General features: G+C 43.0%; 2 protein-coding genes across 8 annotated transcripts in view; one reads left to right on the top strand and one right to left on the bottom strand.

The window, feature by feature from the left end:
- The first annotated feature begins 3676 nt into the window (after window positions 1–3676).
- On the top strand, window positions 3677–5620 carry LOC108516612 (uncharacterized). Its single transcript, XM_083287431.1, is given in 3 exon segments — window positions 3677–4856; window positions 4859–4888; window positions 4891–5620. Coding segments are annotated over 3 exon segments (453 nt in total). The 5' UTR covers window positions 3677–4591; the 3' UTR covers window positions 5049–5620.
- An 8784-nt stretch (window positions 5621–14404) lies between these two features.
- SMAD5 (SMAD family member 5) overlaps window positions 14405–20637 on the bottom strand; it is a 56830-nt gene continuing 50597 nt past the window's right edge. For 6 of the 7 annotated variants that reach the window (XM_017854183.1, XM_017854188.1, XM_017854185.1 and 3 more), the window contains one exon: window positions 14905–19789. In XM_017854183.1, coding sequence (XP_017709672.1) covers window positions 19646–19789 — 144 coding nt within the window. In that variant the 3' untranslated portion in view covers window positions 14905–19645. Of the gene's footprint in view, window positions 19790–20637 lie in introns of all 7 variants that reach the window. The other variant, XM_017854181.1, reaches the window with a different exon arrangement.

Below are 20637 nucleotides of genomic sequence, written 5' to 3'. Positions count from 1 at the left end.
AACTCCAACCTTCAGACAGCGATTTTTCACCTTTGATCTTCACGCCCAGCTTCTGCGTCACGCTGAGTAGTTTAATAATAATTCCCTTGGTGTGTGGAAGAAACAGAAATAGCTCCACCAGGCATCACAGGCCTGCGTGGCACAGTTTATGAAATCCTGGGCCTCTAATGCTCCCAGTCTCCCAAGGTTCCATTAAACAGCTGCCAAATGGCTCTCACTGGCAGGAAAGGCACCCTTGCCTTGCCTCCCTCGGTTTCTCCACAGACAGGTCAGCAGGGAAGAAAAGCGTGTCACTCAACAACTATGTAATGGGAAAGAGGTTGCCCTGAGGTCCCACCCCTGTGACCTCTGCCTATCAAAGCCGACCTCTAAGCCCCTTTTTATAATCTTTTCCAAAGACTTAAATGTATGGGGACACAAAGCTCCCTTAATGGAAGGTCGCTCTGGCTTTTATAAAGAGCTGTGTAAACTTCATCTCTGCATTTACTTAGTACCAGCCTTGTTTAATTTCCTGCCCGGGGATGTGCAGGGAACGTGACTGCCCTCTCAGGGCCCTGAACATCTTTCAGAAAAGAAACAGTACCCTCCCCACTTCAGGGCCCCCCTAAAAGGCAAGATACCTCCTCCAACTGTACTGAAAGGGAAGGCAGTTTGACCACATGTTCTCTGTTGAGCTTCTCTTTAGAAAATGCAGCTTCAGACTGAGTGGACAAGCACAGACCACAGTTGGAGGGTCCCCTGCACCATGACCAGCTATGTGATCTTGGCAAGTGACACCACTTCCTGGGGTTCTGGCTTTCTCCTTAAGAAAATGAGGGTGATAGAAGTGCCTGTCACAGGTTGCTGTGGGGAGAAAGATGAATGCTAAGCCCCCACCTAGTGCTCAGCCTGTGGTAAGAGGGCCAGGAATGTTAGTTACTAGAATCATTCTGCCATGGCAGATGGTTCATTATAGTGGCTACATGCATGGACTCTGGAGCCCCACTTTCCACGTCCGAGTCCCAGCTTCTTCATTCACAGGTGGGAGACCTTGCATGTGTCATTTCTATAAAATGCAGCATGGGAACAGCAGCAGCTGTGGGGAAGGAATGAGCAGTGTTGGGGACATCAGGTTCAAAGATTTCCCTGCCCACCACCACCACCACCACCATCCCTGTTTCACCACCATCCCCGTCCTGCCACCGTGACCAGCGGAGCTGCAGGGACCTTTCATCCACACCAAACCCTTTGCAGACACCCCGCTCCACACCATTTCCTGGACAATCACAGCGTGTTTCCAGAGGAGGACCAGAAAACACTTATTTAACATCACCCCTCATTTTACAGCCCAAAGGGCTGAGGCCTGCCCCAGATTCCACTTAGAGCCTCCCAAATGAGCCACCTGGCGTCAGTAAGTCCCCCTCCTGGGTTCATATCTAGGATTATGGTGGACCTGAGAGAAAGTGGGGGAAGGTAGGCCATGCCACTTCCCATATAGACCCCAGGTGGAAATTCTAGGCCAAACCCCAAACTGAGCAACCCAAGTCCTGCATTTCCAAGTAGCTGGGATTACAGGCACCAGCCACCACACCCGGCTAATTTCTTTGTATTTTTAGTGGAGATGGGGTTTCACCATATTGGTCAGGCTGGTCTTGAACTCCTGACCTCAGGTGATCCGCCTGCCTCCACCTCCATAAGTGCTAGGATTGCAGGAGTGAGCCACCATGCCCGGCCTACAATAACCATTTTAAGAACTAAGTAGCAAGTAGCACATGCCCAGACTCTGGAATGAAGCAGCTTTCCTAATGAGAATAGTCCATAGGAGGCTTGGAGAATGGTCTTGCCAGGGCTTTCAAAGTGGCTGCAGTTTGGTTAGTGGAGTGGGGTAACGGGAGAGAGGATGGGTGTGAGGGAGAAAGGATTCTGCAAGGAGAAAGCTCCGAAAGGGCTTTGTCTCCTATCCCAGAAAGGGTGTCTCCAGTTCTGTCCTGTGGTCCTGTCAGCCTGCCAGTCTCTGGTCAGATCAGATGATGGGATGGAGCCAGTTTCGAGATTCACCAGGCTGGTGAATGTTATGCCATTTATTTTTGAATCAGGTCTCACCACTCATTGGTGAAGGCATTCATGCCTTCCTAGGACCCAGGAAGTTACTGACAGCAGGAGTATCACCTCCATCCCAACCCCCTCCATCCAACTGATGAGCTGAGTCTCCCCCTGGCTGAAAGTCCTGATGATAGGCCTGTTCTGGCTTCACATAATGTTCTCTAGCATGCTGCTGGCTGAGAAAAACGCTGTCTGAAACAGGTCAGGTCTTCAGAGAAAGGGACTCCCCCCAATCTCCCGAGTGGCCCACTGCCACTGCTGCTATGTCACTGATACATGGTGGCTGTCCTGTGCTAACATGGATAAGCCCTGGACCCTCTCAGAGCCAACTTTGCCATCTGGAAAATGAGGCACTGGCAGCAGCCAAGTGGAGGGGCCCAGCACCCTGTGCACTGGAAGCAGACCGGGCAGCCCCCCAGGACCAAGGAGGGCCCTGTCTGGGATGCTGATTGGGCAGATGGGGCAGTGATGAATCCTGTCAAGCGCTGCTGAAACCCCCACAGGCCCATCTCTGGGACTAAGTGAAAAACATCAAAGAGGGCATTTTTGTACCTCATTTGGTAAACACTGTAGAGTCAGGACTTGGAACCACAGTTTCAACTTCGACAAAGAGCTCACGGAGGTGATTCTGCCGGGCTGAGCAGGGATTTGTGGGTATGAGCTCTGGCCAAGGTCTGCACACCTTGGTTGTTCTTGTTATGCTGGTGGCCAGGCATGAGGCGGGAAGAGAGAATAACGAACTCCTCTTTCTACTGGCTCTCTCAGCCAGTGTCACCAAGCTCTCCCCATGTATTGCACCCCTGAAGAGGAAAAAAGGAGAAGACACAGATGTGAACTTGGCTGACCCTTTGAGGCTCTCTGACAAATGAGCAGACAATAGTGCTGGGACTAGGGTGAGGGGTGACGCATCTAGGGGCAAAACTGAAGGAGACGCCTACTCCCAGCCCTGCACTTGTGGACTCTTGAGAGTGAGTGTCTCATTCAGTATTGTGCCCTAGGCTTCTCACCCACCTCCCCCTAATTCTGGCCCTGAAAGAAAATGACAGGCCAGAAGTGAGGGGTGGTGCTTGTTAAGAAGTGCAGGGGCTGTGGTGGTCCAGGGTAGTTGTTCCCACTCTGGTCTGGGGGGCCTGGAAGAATTCTCAGAGGAAGTGAGCAGTTCAGACTCCTGGGAAAGGAGACACCTCCCCACTCAATCCAACTGATTGCACACCTCTGTCCTGGCCACCTTGCCTTTCCAGGGCTGCCAAGAGCAGGGGGGCAACTACCAGCGCCATGTCCTTTTCTTGCCCCGTGCCCCTCTGTGCCCAGGCAGAATAGGCAAAAGGGAGCTGAACATTTGTGCACACGGTGCGGAATGCACACAGACTGGCAGGACGCAACCGGAGGGGACACGGGGTCCATGGAACCAGTCTCAGCTTGAACTTGCTTGTCTGGGAGCGCGTCTGCACACCCTTGGAGGTGCTGTGCCTGGCCTGAGCTACCCAACAGCCAGTGGGCACTCGGAACAAACCAGGCCATGCCTGGAGGGAGCCTGTCAAGTAGGAGGATGAATGCAGGTGTGCACGCTCGGCTGAGCTTTGTCTCTGAGTTGGTTTGCTTACCTCAACGGTTTGTCCCTGTTTGGCGTGTGGCTCTGTTCATAGGTCTGTAACTGTGTCTTTGCCCGTCAGTCTTCCTGTGACCCTGTGCTTTTCTCTCTTTCTCTCTGTCCCTGTCTCTGTCCCTCTGTCCATGAGTGATGTGAGGCCAGGCCGAGGGCAGTCGCAGCCACGTCCTCTCTTGCCTTCATTGGTTCGCAGCCGTTACCCCGGGCAGCCGTCGCCAGTCCCGCCCCTCCCCTGCACCCCCGCCCGGGACCAGAGCACGCTCAGAGCCGCCAGAAAGCTCAGTCTCCTGCTCAAAACAGGAGTGCAGCAGCCGGAGCGAGTGGGGACAAGCTCGCCGAACACCGGGCGTCTCGATAGGGACCCGAGGCTGCAGGACTGCTCCGAGACGCTGCGGTGACGGCGGCGCCGGAGGACGCGGAGGACTCTGGCCACCCGCCCTCTGTGCGCTCTGCCACCAGCGCTCAGCAGAGACCCCGGGCTGCGGCTGCACTCCCTGAGTGCCTCTCCCAGCAGCCGCAGCCCAGAGGTGCCCGGCACCTGGAGCTCACTGGAGCTGAGGGTCCGAGCTGAGCGGGCTGTTGTAAAGCCAAAAGAAGAGTCAGTGACTGGGACCTGTGTCCTGGTGGCGACGGTGAGAAAGGTGAGCCCGAGGGGCGCGGCACAGAACTGTCCAGCTCCGAGCACTGGGGTCCGCCGGCCGGCAGGGAAGGCAGCTGAGCGCAGAGGCGAGTGAGCGGACGCGTCCTGGGGTCTTTGCAGTCCCCGCTGGCTCCAAGGCACCGACTCTCGGTCAGTTGTGCGGCAGGGCGGGAGAGGCGCGCCATGGAGGCGCCGGGTCTCGCCAGTATGCTCCAGGCCAAGTGAAGCGGTCCGGCTGGGGTCGGCGGGACCCGCGGGCCATGTACGGCGACATATTCAACGCCACGGGCGGCCCCGAGGCGGCGGTAGACAGCGCGCTGGCCCCAGGAGCCACGGTCAAGGCAGAAGGCGCTTTGCCGCTGGAGCTGGCCACTGCGCGCGGTATGCGGGACGGTGCGGCCACAAAGCCCGACCTGCCCACCTACCTGCTGCTCTTCTTCCTGCTGCTGCTCTCGGTGGCGCTCGTCGTCCTCTTCATCGGTTGCCAGCTGCGCCATTCGGCCTTCGCCGCGCTGCCCCACGACCGCTCGCTGCGCGACGCCCGCGCGCCCTGGAAGACGCGGCCGGTGTAGTGTGGGACTGAGACACGGCCGCCGGGCGCCCCGTCCCGACCTAGCCAAGAGCAGCCAGCTTAAGCCTGATAGAGAGGGCATGACGCCGGGGATCGCTGGCCCCTGGGAACACTGCGCCCTGACCCAAAGACCCTTCCTGAACTAGAGTGGCAACCCGAGCGGAAAGGGAGACCGAGGCGTCGGGAGGCTGTGTAGGATCTCGATTCCAGTACCTGTAGGTACCGTGATTCTGATCCCCTGGCCGAATCTTTCTTCCTCTGGACAAAGGGTCCAGTCGGGAAACCTTCCTGAAAGGCGGCGCGCCAGCCCGGGCACAGAAGGCTTGCTCGCCGCCTGCTGACTTCCTTACTTTGCACACGGAAGGGACAGGACCGCGAGCGTGCAACTAGCCTGGAGCTACCTGTCTGGACTCGCAGGCCCTGTGGCTGTTTCCCCACAGCTGCCACCGCCTCTCTTACTCCTTGACACCGAGGAGGACCCCACTAGAATCCGAGCGTCGTGAACTCACCTGAACTTTGGAAGGTTGGCAGTCGGGGGCCGCATCCCCCTAGGGAAATGACTGAACGTGGGGTTTCAGTGGGTCCCGCCCGGGTCTAAGGACCCTGTGTTCCTTCTGTGGGCACGGGCAGTGGGAGGCCAGTGGAAAGGCGCAGGGGCCCACCTATGCGTCTCACATCTTCAGGGGCCGCATTTCTACAATAAAAACTCACCCAATTAGACCTAGTGCTGAGAACGTGCTGGTAATTGTTTGCGCCGCTTTGGAAAAGGGGATAAGGGTAGATCGATCCCGAGTAGGAGACCCAAGGGAGACCCATCTCCCCTCCCAGGGCATTTTGATGATACTACCTCCTCTTCAGCTTTTCCCCAGGGTCGGTCAATTACTTCCTCGGGAAGTTTTTTTCAGGATGGTCTCCAGGGAAAATTGCTGCCTGACCTGCTGAATAAATTCCCATTAACAGGGCTCCTGGGGACCCTTTCTGCAGGGCAGTTCCTTCCACCTGGCATCTTCCCTTTTGCTCTGAGCTTCCCTGGGCCTGAAACCCCTGAAGAGCCATATCTGGACCAGAACCATCTGGTGAAGGAAGAGCCTGAAGGTCAGGTGGTGGCAGTTCCTCCCAAAGGAGATGGGGCACTTCCTCCCAAAGGAGATGGGGCACTTCCTCCCAAAGGAGATGGGGCACTTCCTCCCAAAGGAGATGGGGGCCTGCCCTGGAGAACCTGGCAGGAGGGAAATGGATGCATAAACCCAGTTAAGGGGAAAACAACTTCAAAGAACTTGAGAGGGACTAGAAAGGCTTGTGATAACCTTAAAAAAACCTTAACCAAAGTTAACCCAATTATAGGGAGTCTTTTTATGGGGCTTTAAAACCGTTTCAGGAGTCACCTGGCTCTGGAGCACTAGAGCTTAGAGAAGGTTTGACTGAAAATGAATATGACAGACTGGCTAATACAGTCATTCTGACCCATGCCAGGGTCACTTGGACTTCGGCAATCTTTAGACAACTAAGGACTCTTGGCTCTGGCCAAACGCATACAGGCACAAAATTCTGCAACAATTCTAAGAGCTGTGACACTGAAACTGGTTCCTGAGGCCAGATTGAGGTTGGGGAAGAGAGACTGGCCAGGGCTCCTGAGGCACAGCCCAGCCCACCACTTCTCCTCAGTCAGTGCCCAAGATTCCCTCCTGGCTCCTATCCCAGGAAGCACTGGAGAGGAGGCATAGAAACCAGAAACGCCTCCCTGGGCTTGATTCTCCACACCTTCCAGAACTAATACCCACCAGGTCCTAACAATGCCAATTCTATGATCACCTCATACAGCATTTCAGTTTAGTCTTCAGAAAGGTAGCCAAACCTCTGCAGCCTATAATAAAGGTAACCCAAGCTAATCTCCATGAACCTTGGTTGCAGAGAGGACTAGATGGAAATAAATGTGAGAAATATGAGGGCACCTGGCTGGCATACAAAATCACAGGCTGCTGAAATGGGGGACCCTTCAGCCTTGGTCTGAGGGCTTGTGAGGGGTAGGAGACTAATGTAGAGGCAGAGTATCCCTCCACCACATGTCCTGATGGCCAGATCTGAAGGCAGTATGCAGAGTGGTCAAACGTACAAGCTCTAGAGTTCAAATGCCTGGCTTTAAATCCCAGCTCCACCTCTCACTAGCTGTATGGCCTTGTGCAAATAACCTATTTGAGCTTATTTCCTCATCTGCAAAATGGGTATTATATCACCTAGCTCTACAAGTTTGAATAATAGAGCATAACCAAAGTTATTATAACCAATAACATGCTAGCATAATGCTTGTACAAAATGAGCGTCCAAATGATAGCTATTTGTAGTACTGAGCTATAGGCTTGAAGCAGCACTGCTGCTGGGAGAAGGAGACCCCACCAACAGGATGTGCTCTCACTAGGGCCCACTGTCTTTTGTGACCACAAACAAATGCAAAGACTGGTTCCTTCATGGAAGAACATGAGTAGATGAACATCATCTACTCATGACTGGCTTAGGATTCACTTGTAGTTCCTGGGCCAGAATCAGCTCAAACCAGAGTAATCCAGGAGGCTTTTGGGATCTCTCTGATGTCTCTACAGGGTTGCAGTGGCCTCAGCTACCTAAGTCAAATGCTTGGCCACTTCAAATGAACAGATACTTTGGGAATAAGTTTCTGGGTAATTGAGCCTGCACAGACCTGGAATCTAGAAAGCACACAGGGTCAGTAAGGGTACTATCTGCCAGCACTGTGAACCCAAGTAACATGGTTCTCTTTTCTAGGATAGTATTGGACTGAGGGGTAATGGGTTCTTTCTCATGTTGAACCCAGCCCCAGATTCTCTTCTGAGCAGCAGGGATGTGGCTGAATTCACATCTGCCCTCTACAGATATTTAGAATAAGTGGACTACAATGTGGTGATTGGATATTTAGATGGTGTTAAAATTGAACGCATATGTCTTCCCAAGATTCATACGTTGAAGCCCTAACCCCCCGAGTGGCTGTATTTAGAGTAAGAAAGTGAAGTTATATGAAATCATAAGGGTGGAGCTCTGTTCTGATAGGATTAGTGTCCTTGCAGGACCACAGAGTTCTCAACTCTGGTCAGGCGCAGGCACTGAGAAAAGGCCATGTGAGGACACACTGAGATGGTTATCTGCAAACTAGGAAGAGGACCCTCACTAGAGACCGACTCAGCCAGAACTCTAATCTTGGAGGACTTCTAGCTTACAGAACTGTGAGAAAATAAATTTCTGTTTAAGCCACCCAGTCTATTGTATTTTGTTGAAGCAGCCCAAGCTAAGAGAGATGACTGTCTGGGAGTAGACCTGTGCATACACATCCTCCTGCCCTTTGCTCTCCCACCAGTTCCAAGATGTCTTGAAATCACCTTTGGAGACAGGGCATGGCAGGCTAAAAATAGGAATAGGGCCCATGTCACAGGTGTTTGGGTTCCTCTGCTATAACCAGCCACCGTGAGTAACCAAGAGGGTAGAGGAAAAGACATTTTTGTTGGTGGGGTTTAGGGGAGAGGCTGGAGATCATGGTGGGGAGGTAGTTGCAGATGCTAGGAGCCAAGGAGAGGTAGCATAGTGGTGACCAAGAGTCTGAGTCCTGGAGCCAATGACCTGAGCTTGGTCGTCCACTCCATGCCTTCATCGTATTTCTGATAGCCCGTTTCATCATCTGTAGAATAGAGATGACAATACTTGCTTCAAAGGATTTTCAATATGGAGTGAAACATTATCAGTACAGTGTTCAGCTCATGTTTGATATGTAGTAAATGCTCTGAATGTGAGCTATCATTATTAACCAGGATAGCCATTTCAGAAGTGCGTGCAGCGGTACAAACAACTGCTTCCTGTCAGTGACCTGTTCTTTATCAGCCATGTGCTATCAGAAAACAGTAAAGAGGTCTGTACTTCCCAACAGGTATGCCCAGAATTGGAGGACAGCTATTCTGGGTCTTTTCTCACTTTGCACTTTCCCCCTAAACTATCTCATTTGCTCTCATGGCTTCAGTTGCTTTTCAGATGACTCTCTCCACACTATCCCTGAGCCCACTCAACACCTCCATTTGGGAAACTTCAAATCTCATGGGAAACTTCAAACTCAACAAGCCTAAAACTCATCATCTGTCTAAATTAGATCCTCCTTCAGTCTTCATCTGAATAGATTGCACCAGCGTATGGCTGCCCAAAGTAAAAAAGGCATGGTGGTCATTATTGACCCTAAACTCTGCCTCATCCTCCAATATGTAACTCATCACCCCCTAGGCACTACTCTACTCCATCTACTCCTGTCCATGTCCACCATCACAACCCTAACTCAAAGTTCTACTTCCATTTTTGTCTCTCCTCACTCAATAAACACATCTGTCTCCAGCCCCAGCATATACACCAATGGCTTCTCTTTGCTCTCAGGATTAAACACAAAAAGCCCAATAAGGACTAGAATCATCTGGTCCCACCAGCCTTGTCTTCTCTCACTCCTCTTACACTCCAGTGGCCTTTCAATCCCTAAGGCTCCTTTGCCTAAGCTGTTTGTCTCTCCTCCTTCCTCTGGCTTGATGCCTTCTCATCCTTCATGTCTCCAGTTAAATGTTTCTTCCTCAAAAAGGGCTTGCCTAAATCCTCAGGTAAGATTATATCCTCTCAAAACCCCATATTGCCTCCCCAATCACAGCTACTAAATAACTGCGTAATTAGTAGCCCAATGCTTCTTCCCACTAGTAACTGTAAGTTGTATGAACAGAGAACAGGGACATCATCTGTCCTGTTCACTGCTGTTTTCTCAATGCCTAGCATAGTTTTAAACAGAAAATAGGCAATAAATATTTATTGAATGAAATATAGTGGGACAACAGAGCTAGAGGTTAAAGTAAATTTGAAAGGTGTATTTACATCTAAGCACGTATCTTTTGATTTTCCACCTTAAACTAACCTTGCATCAGGTGAAATACTGAGTTGAACATTCCTTTATTGATTGGTCTTCCAAGTGGCTAGTTTCCTAGGGGTGGTAATCCAAAGTTGTTGGCAACTAACATTTCCTGTCTCCACCTAGGTAACACTTCAGTTATTACTGTATCTCCTGCAGAGACTAAAGAACAAGCAATTTAAAAGTTTGTACCTTTAGCTATTTCTGCTTGAATTACTCCTTTTCCTGCAGAAAAGCACAGATCATTGCAGTAACATTCACATGCCTTCTGATTTGCCTTGAATAAGAACTGGTTAAATCCTGTTTCACATAACAACTTCCTCATCTTCCTGGACTTTGATCAAAGATTATTTACTCAATGAAACTTTCCCTGGCTACCATATCTAAAATTATAATTCCACCTTGTTCCCCAACCCTGGTATCTTCCTTTCCTGCTTTTTTTTTTTTTTCTCTTTGGAACTTACTAGTAAACACACACATACATTTTATTTACCTTGTTTGGTGTCTTCATTAACCAGAATGAAGATCCTCAAGAGAAAGAATTTTTGTTTTAACCACTCTTATTCCTCAGCCTGACATCTAACAAGCCCTCAAATATTAGTCAAATGAATGACCAAGCTCATATGGCTCAGGGCCAGAAAAAATAAAAATATTCAGAAACACAGGAGTCGAGTCTATAGTTTAAAATCTCCCTCATTTGTGGGTCCTGCTTCTCCACCCTCCGAAACTGATTAACCTAATGAACTTGGAACTACTCTGTTATAGCTTCACTTTCCATGAGGACAAGAACTATGATTCCAGCTCTACTGCCTAGCATAAAGCTTGACCTGTAGTAATCACTGAATTGGCAAGTTAGTATTAATTGGGTTACAGTCCAAGCTGCTATAACAAAGCTATCCACCATTCAAGTTTCTTTCTCGCAGTACTCTTTCAGGGGTAGCACAACTGTCATCCTCATCCCTCAGTTTCCATGTCCACTTCAAGGTGCATACTCTAGATCCTGCCTTCATATCTGCATTCCAGCCAGAGAAGGAGAAAAGAGCAAGGGGTGCATTCCTCTTCCAGATACAATGCAGAAGTGGTGCCTATCACTTCTGCTAATATTCTACTGGTCAAGCTTAGTCACATGACCATACCTAGCTGAAAAGAAAGCTAGGAAATGTGGTATCCAGCTGGACATAGGTGTTCTGCAATGAAAGGGCAAATGGGCATTGGTAAGCTTACAGCAGTTTATTAAACAGACAATAAAAGGAAAGGACCTTCTTTTCATATGAACATCATCTCTCCAGCCTTACTATTTACACATTACTAGTTTGTGCCTGCATTCTTCACCTTCACTGAATTCACTAACTTGGTCTAAACAATTCTAAGTTAATGAAAACCACATTTCACAAAATTTTATATAAATAAAAGGCAATTAGGGAAAGTCTACTGTTAATTACACTTCTGAACTAATGTTGGCAAAACTATAAAGTGGATAAAATCTAAAAAGCCCTCCAGACCCTTTGTTGTTTCTTCTTCCTGAACTTCTCCCCCGTATCACCCACACACACTCTTCAGCAAAATTAATCTTTTATTCTGAAGCACAAATATGGTTCATATATTGGTTTTGTCTTACGTTCCCACTCCCACCTAAGTGCAATGAAAGGCTTGCCCCTTATGTACAACAGTTAGGGAAGGATATTATGGAGTCTAAACCATGGCACTAAAATCACACAACAAAATTTTTAACACCCCAGCTTCTGTAAGCTCTGAAATTAAAAGTACACTTTTTGCGGTTATTTTCTCTTGTCAAGTGTATCAAAGAAACTATGCCCTGTCTACTTTCTTTGGGAAAATATTAAATGTTAACAGGTTAAAGCTCTAACTTGACTATTAATTTTGCAGGTTCTACAAGCAGCAATTCCAAGCATTTGGTAACTTTGGAGCAAAGTCCAAAAGTTCAAAGAGAAAGGATATGAGTGCTTTCTTAGCTGAATTTCCCCCTTTCTTCTTAATTATACTTTAGCCAACCCTCTCAATACCCCACCCCACATCAAACCACTTCTCAGGCATAAAGAGATCTAATAAAACATTGAACTAGAAGCAATGCAACTAAGAAGTATATTATTACATTATTTAAAAGGTAAATTCTAAATACTTAAAAAATTCACATCTTGCTTCAGTACTCTCATTAATTCAACAAATACTGGCATGCTTGCTTATATCAAGAACTGTTCTAGCAGTGGCAACACAGGTCTGTCCTCACAGATCTTACATTCCCATGAGGTAAGATAGTAATAAACAGGGTAAATAAATATATAATATCTTGGATGGTGATAAATGCTACGCAGAATGAAAAGCTTTCTTAGGTACAAAGAACTCAAGAAACACTTTGGAACCAAACCAATTTCTCTAAGAACTCTTTCAAAAAAGGAGCTAGAGCTCCATCCATAATCAGTAAAGTATCTGAAAGAAAGCCAAGGATCAATGTACAGTGACTACCAGAACAGGTTAGAAGGGCACACTCATAAACCTTTGCTACTGGTTTGGGGTTTCAGTTTTACTTTTCTCACCGTTAAAATTCTCAGCATTGATCTCAGATGAAAGTATTATTTAAAATGAAATAATGGAGGAGGCTTATTAGATGGGGAAGGGGTGATTAAGACAAAGTACAAGGATCTTTTCAAAATCCATCTCTAAACATCAATAAACTGCCTCAGAAAATCTCTCACTAGGAATTATACACACACCCACTTGATACAATATGGATAAGTCTTAACCACCAGTCTAAATCCCTCTTTCCACCTCCCATCCAACATACTTTAACATGGAGATGGTTAAGCAAGTGGCCCATAGCTCTTCTTTGTATTGCCCATTACCCTTTAAAAAAAAAAAAAAAAAAAAAAAAAAAACTAATTTAGATAGAAAGAATAAGTTATTTTATTTTGCAAAGTTTATTATAGACTTACAAATTCGATGACAAAAATCAGTAATATTTAAAACGTTAAATGGGAGGGGTATTTTAAAAATGCTTCCTTCTTTTAATCATAAATACTATAGAGCTCTAAATAAGCACTCCCTTATAAACATTGCTGCAGCCTACTGACAACCTTAAAAATGTTTATAAAATGATACCTGCATCAAAACTGCTGTAATACAAATAGTATTAGCCACTGTCCCACCCCCTCATCACCTGAACTGTTTTGGCTACAGCAACCTGAAAACTAATTATCTTAAACCCAAGAGAAGCCAACATCCTCTTAGTGCTCACTGAACCTTCTTCTGCCAGGACAAGCGTGTTTTTTAAAAAAAATACACTTCTAAAACAACCAGTGATGTTGCTACAAAATACCTTACAAAATGTCTTTTAAGTAAAAAGACATAGGAATGAACTGATTTTCAGAAATTGGTAGGAATGTCCAATCTTTTAGCTCCCCTAGGCCACAATGAAGTATAATTATCTTGGGCCACACATAAAATACATTAACACTAACGATAGCTGATGAGCAAAAAAAAAAAAAAAAAAAAACCAATCAAAAAAAAAAAAAACCAACCAAACAAAAAAACTCGCAAAACAATCTCATGATGTTTTAAGAAAATTTACCAATTTCTGTTGGGCCATATTCAAAGCTGTCCTGGACCACATGCAGCCCATGGGTGCGGGCTGGACAAGCTCGAATACAGGAAGTCTTCTTTTCTTAAAAAAAAAAAAAAAGGAAGGAGTGCTTTTACATTTATCCTTTTAGGGTTAAAATATGTAGTTTGGTTTTTCTACATTTCTGGCAAGGACACATGATTTTTCACCATTCCTTTTTTTTTTTTTGAGATAGAGTTTTGCTCTTGTTGCCCAGGCTGGCGTGCAATGGCACGATCTTGGCTCGATGCAGCCTCCGCCTCCTGGGTTCCAGCGATTCTCCTGTCTCAGCTGGGATTACAGGTACGCGCCACCACACCTGGCTAATTTTGTATTTTTAGTAGAGACGGAGTTTCACCATGTCGGTCAGGCTTGTCTTGAACTCCTGACCTTAGGTGATCCACCTGTAATCCCAAAGTGCTGGGATTACAGGCGTAAGCCACCATGCCTTGCTCACCATTCCTTTCTAATTAGAATGAGTTTGCACGTCTTCTATATGTAATTCAGAGGTTGGTGAAAGTGTGCACCACAGTGACAATGATGTAAAGTCAGTCTGTGATTTAAAATTTTTTCAAAAAAGAAGACAAAAGAAAATTAAAAATCGTAAATTAACAAAGTGGATAATCAAAGGTTGGTACACTGAGGTTAAGCAACATCAGAAGTAATTATGCTGAATTAAAGAACTAGTAGAAATGTAAAAGATAGTAATAATTTTAAGATTTGAGTTCTTATGCTCTAAGTACTGTTCTAAATACTGTACTGTATTACACTTCAATTAATCGTCCCTCAAATCCTTCCTATGAAGTAGACTTTTCCTTTACAGGTCAGGCAAGTGAGGCATAGAGTGGTTAAGCAACTTGTCTAAGCTATGAGGCCCATGACTCAAACGCAGGCAGGCCAACTCCAAAACAAAACAAAACAAAACAAAACAAAACAAAAAAAGACACATTAAGCAAGTTTTGAGGTTTATTAAAATAAAGAATTAGCAAACAATATGCAAAAACAAAGTTCTTAAGAGTTATGGCTTTGAAAAGCACAATATAGTAAAACCTAATACATTTTTATAAGTATCAAAATAACAGAATTGAAGCATGTTGCTAGAATTTCAGCTTCTACAACATAAACAGAAGCAAAACAAATACAAATAAGCAGCAGACCTACAGTGCAGCCATCAGCTTGGTCTTCATTATCTGCATATGAAATATCTTAAGAAAATGTGGGCAGGTAGATACAAACATCTGTTTCCATGATTACAATCCTCTTCGATTTTAAAATAAGTGAATTTCAAAATACAACTTATGCCAACCATGTTAAAAAAAAAAAAAAACCACTTCCCTAACCATTATCTTCTAGAGTTCCTATAGTTAAAATACTTTATGAATAAATCAACGCAACATTATCTCCAATGATATTAGAAGGGAAAATCTGACCCTAAAAGTTTTTTTTTTTTTTTACAAAGAACTTGGGATTCTTTGGCCTTACTGGAGTTTTGTTATAGCTAACACCAGTCTGTATTAATTAAGAAGGCACTATTAATGAGGAGGGAATCTACCTGTACACAAAATTATGTACTTTAACATAATTCAAATAAACAGCATCTTCAAATAAACCTTTAAAGGACAATGGTTTATGATCATTTTAAGAATTTTAAGAACTGAGTTATTTGGACAAGAACCATACTAACCTTTTTCACTCTGCCATGAATGATCGAAGAATCCTGCTCTAGGACTGGATCTTTTCATAGAAAATAACTTATCACCTGTTTTACTGCAATTGCTACTAGCAATTATTATATAGCATGTGCTCTTCAAAACAGAAATAAAAATTGATGTGTGAAATCCCTTTCATTGGTTTTGGTAAACCATCCAATTTTGGGGCTGTCATTTCAACTATAATACAGTTGTATTTTAGGAGATAAGATAATCCAATATAACAAAGGCTTGATAAATATTGTCACTCTGTAATCAGGACATACTAAACTGTAATTCAGCAAATTCCAAAGAACTGTCCAGGTCTCTTTCCAGCAGGTTGAATTCTTTGTTTATGCAGAAGAAATGCCTTCAATTCCCATATTCAATTCATGCAACTTGTGTGATAAGAAAAGTTAAGAATCTTACTTATATCAATGAGAAAAATGCTGCTGCTCTGGGGACCTGAGATCAGTCCCCCAAAAGCTGCCCTAATAATATCTGATACCACCTATAAACCACCACTTAGGAAAACTCTCTCCATAAAAATCACCAAACACTCTAAAACCACCAGGCTACCTACTACCCTAAGACACTTGCTCATCTAGCTGAACAATATAACGATGACACACATTTATATTTATACCCAAGAGAATAGGTGAGGATTTAACTAGTAAGACAAAGAAGGGATCTGACATTCTTTAAAGTTAAAATATAGGTCCAAAATATAAGTCATCACAAAAGGCTGAACTCAGTAATTATCAAAAAAGTCTTCCTTCCTCATGAAGTAAAAAGGGTATTTATATATTTTAAGTGGCAAAGGTGATAATGATCCAAAGTACTATTAAGCAAATGACTAGAAAAAGTATAAAGAAATAGATCTAAATTGGTACATCAGATGTTCTCTATCACAGAAGTACAGCACTTTGGTAGGTACTATCAAACTTTTTAGAGTTTCTCTGCTATTGGTAGAATTTCATTTTTCGTATAAACTTTCTCTTCCAACAAAATACTATCACACGGGAAGGAACTGTTCCCCACAGGTACCCTCAGGTAATATGGAAGGTTTTTAACATGAACCCCAGTTCTAATCTTGACAACAGATTTCAGGTCTGAGTACTTAATGATTACATCCTGAAGGATATCTTACTCTCAACTGTTATGAAAAGTATAAAATAGTTACATCCTCTATCTGTGCTATTAGATGTGGCTTGTTGAACTGTCTAGTACTCTTACTCTGGATTTCACCTCAGAAACCCAACCAATTCTATTTTTTTTAATATAGCAACAATACAATGTGAAAAATTATTTATATTCTGACACACATATTTGATATTTTGATTGACGTCTTCCTTAAATTTCCTCTTAAAAAAAAAAAGGTTAATTTTAGTAGATCAATAACGTGCCTACTAGTTTACATTTCATGTCAGCCAGGCAATACTGACCAGACCAATACTGACCAGATCATAAATATTATGTAGAGATGTTAAGCAATTGCATCTCTTATATCTTGCTTTTTTGCCAAACAACATCTTTTTGTTGCTTTAATTCATTACTGAGATTTCATTCTATTCTGCTTTTGCATTTTATTTTGCATTTTGCAAACTGGTTGCAATTTTATTATTCCCAGATTCTGTCTTTTCAGCCAGCATAAATATACTGTACATGCTATATGATTATTCTAGTGGTGCTAGAATTTTACTATAAAACATTCTGTAGATTAAAACATATAACCATAATTTGCTAAAATGGTTTCTTTCAGAGGTACTTTCCTTTCACTAGCCAGTTTTTAAAAATCTTACTAGCAAATTTTATTTCCTATACATAGATAAATGAAAATCCTTAGGGACTGTAAGAATAGCTGGACTGAATAAAGTGTTCATTTAAAGTCCAAGGGTGTGGAGTTGACAAATTTTAGGAGATACAACAGGCTTATAGTTCTCTGTCAAACTCTTAATTGTTAATAACTTTAGTACTGTCATTCATGAGACACAACTCCTAAGAGAAAACAAAGAAAAAGCCAATCATGTAAGATCTTGTTAACTCAATACTGTGACATAATGACCCCAAATAAAAACAATTTTTAATTAACTCACAGTAGAAAACACCAATAAAACAACTCTTTAATTTCCACTAGTTTACTGCAGCCCAATGAAGTTGATTACATACATCCGTTATTCAATTGGAGTAATTTTTTTCCACAAATTTGTTCCAGAGATCGTGCCGCAAGCCTGGTAAGTAAAAGAATGATGAAAATGCCAAAGTTCTATCAAGTAAGCAAATATTCTCTCTCATGTGGCCGACAGAACTCTGGAAGAAACAGAATGCATGTCATGTAATACTTACATTTAAGGCTCAGGTGACTGTCAGAAAGTATTTCTTTTACCCAGCAAAGAACTGTGAGCTGAAACACAAATGGCAGTTCATCTGAAAGAACTAAAACCATCCACTGGCTGCACATTGAAAAAGCAATAAATAATGACACAGAAAACAAAAGAAATTGCATAATTCTTTCCTCGAAAATGCTTTTTTTTTTTTTTTCTTCACAAGAGCAGAAAGGACAAAGTGGAAAGTCAAACCAAACTAACATTTTAAACAGAAGAATGACATGACTCCATATACTTTCAAAAGGCACCAGAAAATAAAGCTTTCACTAATAGGTAAATTAGGTTTTTTTTTTTCCAAAATAATTTCTTCATTTTCATGTCATAACTAAGTGTCCATTTGACAGCTCCTGAGAAAAAAACTGGTTCAAAGTCCTTTATCCAAAGCCAAAAACATGACTGATTAAATGAATATTTTAGAGTTTTCATTCGTGTCTTTTCTCTCTAAAGATTGTGTTTTGGGAGACTAGCTTCCACGTAAGTACTTAAAAAATGGAAAAAGAGCATCATTGATAAATGAGAGAAGAGTCTATATTCGTTGATGAATGAGTGTTTTGTTTTGTTTTGTTTTCTGAGACGGAGTTTCGCTCTGTCGCCCAGGCTGGAGTGCAGTTGTGTGATCTCGGCTCACCACAACCTCCACTTCCAGGTTCAAGTGATTCTTCTGCCTCAGCCTCCTGAGTAGCTGGGACTACAGGCACGTGCCACCAAGCCCGGCTAATTTTTGTATTTTTAGTAGAGACAGGGTTTCAACCTATTGGCCAGGCTGGTCTCGAACTCCTGACATTGTCATCTGCCTGCCTCGGCCTCCCAAAGTGCTGGAATTACAGGCATGAGCCACTGCGCCCAGTCGAGTGTTTTAAAATCAGCTATCCCTACATCCACTGCTGATTCATTTAGTATCAGATCAGTAGCCTCATCCTTGGGGACCAACTAAAGAGCCTCCTACGGCTCCAGTGCATAGGTCCTTGCATAGGGAGGCTGACGCAAGTAAGAGCAATGGGATTAACTACATGATTTGTCAGCACTGGTAACACCCATAAAACTGTAGTGAATTAAAAAGGCACCTTAAGTTGGAGCTATAGAATACAGTCTCATAACCTAGGTTGAAAGTAAAACAAAAAAGCATAACTTCCTACAAATGTAATCTATAAATTGCAGTGTTTGTTAATACAAAAAAGGTACCAAGGATGTAAGGATAAGCATCTAAGTCCAAGTCACTTGAGTGTATTTTATCAAAGGTTACGCTAAAAACTGTCACCCATAAAAGTGCAAAATAAAAGATTAATGCATGTCAAAAATAGAGTTCTTGCAACATTGTCCAAAAGCAGCAAACATAGTTGAACAAGGCTGTGCATGCACTGTCACTAGCTATAAAGTAATGCTTATGACAGATTTTGAGTAAATGACATATACTTGAGATCAGTTATTTGCAATAATTTTTTTTAAAAAAGGAAATGTTTTACAAAAGATATATAGCATGAAGTCACATTACACTGAAGAACACTTATCTGTATTAAATGTAAATTTTATGTCATCTAGAAAACTATCATTTTGCTTTTACTGAACACTACTGGTTAGAGCAGTGCATAGTGTTCCTTCAAATAAAACTTTGTTTATACTTTTGTTTAAGCCCCTACCATACACTTTTGCAAAACAATGAATTATACTTTAAGTTGGTGGGACAAAGAAACTGGTAAAAGTACATCTTCTGGAAGATCAAGAGTAGGAGGGAAAACTTACTCTTCACTGTATATACCCTCTTAGAAGCTACTATAACTTTTCATCATGTGATGCATTTTCAAATAAATTTTAACAAATAAAAAAATTTTAGGGCAATAAAGTAAAAGCATGTTCCAGTTTAAGATCAATGCCAAATTTCTGAACTGGGGCATGATACTTACTCTGCATCTTTTACAACACTTCTGAGAGTTAATCACATGAACATGAATACAAACAAATGTAGATTCATCACAAAATACAAATGTATTGGTCACAATTATGTAGAAAAAAATAAGCTGTAATATCTGTTTTCCATGTAAGCTCACAGTATCTGTACTCAAAGTTTCTCTAAAATTAAAACAAGTCCACTAACAATATAATTGAAAAGAATACTTCTGCATTATGAAACAGAAGATATGGGGTTCAGAGGGGAGCCCATCTGAGTAAGGACTTTATCCAGCCACTGAAGAGGCCCATGAAGATGAATCTCAATCCAACATGGGGTGCTGGTTACATCCTGCCGGTGATATTCTGCTCCCCAACCCTATGAAAATGAACAGATATCATCACAAATCCCTCTTTAAACTGTCAACCACTCTAAACCAATTTTACCATAACAAAAAGATAGCTTTTAACAGCAGAGATATGTAGAATTTACGTAAAGAGAATAATGATCACAAAACCAGTCTTAGTATTCATCATGAAATTAAAAGCAAGACAACAGCTACATTATTTATTTAAAGACACATGAATTCTAAAATAATATATAATTCCCTTAACAGAAACCCTTGGAGTCAGTTATATTTCATAATTTTTTTTAATCTTAAAAAAGTAACACAGTACAGTATCTCATAATTAAAACAAATATTTCTACAGTGAGATACATTCTCCCTAAATGGGATAAATGCAAAATAGAAAATCACCACTAGGGCACCACAGTAATAATTACTGTAGACAAGATATATTGAAGAATGCAAAAATTGTGGGTAAAATATAAAGGAGAAAAAGTGTATTTACATAGCCCCAAAGAATCTGCCTCCAAATATTTATAAATACCATTTTCTCTTAATTTCTTTGTAAGACTTAATGACTATTTAAAGGAAAAATTTTAACAGTATTATAAGATATATAATGTGCAGAGTAAAATTTATGAATAGCACAAAGAATAAAACAAGGTAATTAAAACTCTTCAACAGCAAGGCTTTCATATTTTACATTTTAAGAATAGTACAATATTAACTCTAGGTAGATTGGGGTATGTTAAAGATACATGTGTGGTAATTCCCAGAGAAACCACTAAAAAATGTAAATAAAGAATCATATATAAAAAATAAAAATAAAACTCATAAATAGCCTTATGTAAGATCATGTCAGACTTTTTTTTTTTTTTTT

This window comes from Rhinopithecus bieti, unplaced genomic scaffold (genome assembly GCF_001698545.2).
Source record: "Rhinopithecus bieti isolate Rb0 unplaced genomic scaffold, ASM169854v2 scaffold_38728, whole genome shotgun sequence".
Taxonomy (NCBI): Eukaryota; Metazoa; Chordata; class Mammalia; order Primates; family Cercopithecidae; genus Rhinopithecus; species Rhinopithecus bieti.
This window is presented reverse-complemented; position numbering and strand designations above follow the sequence as displayed.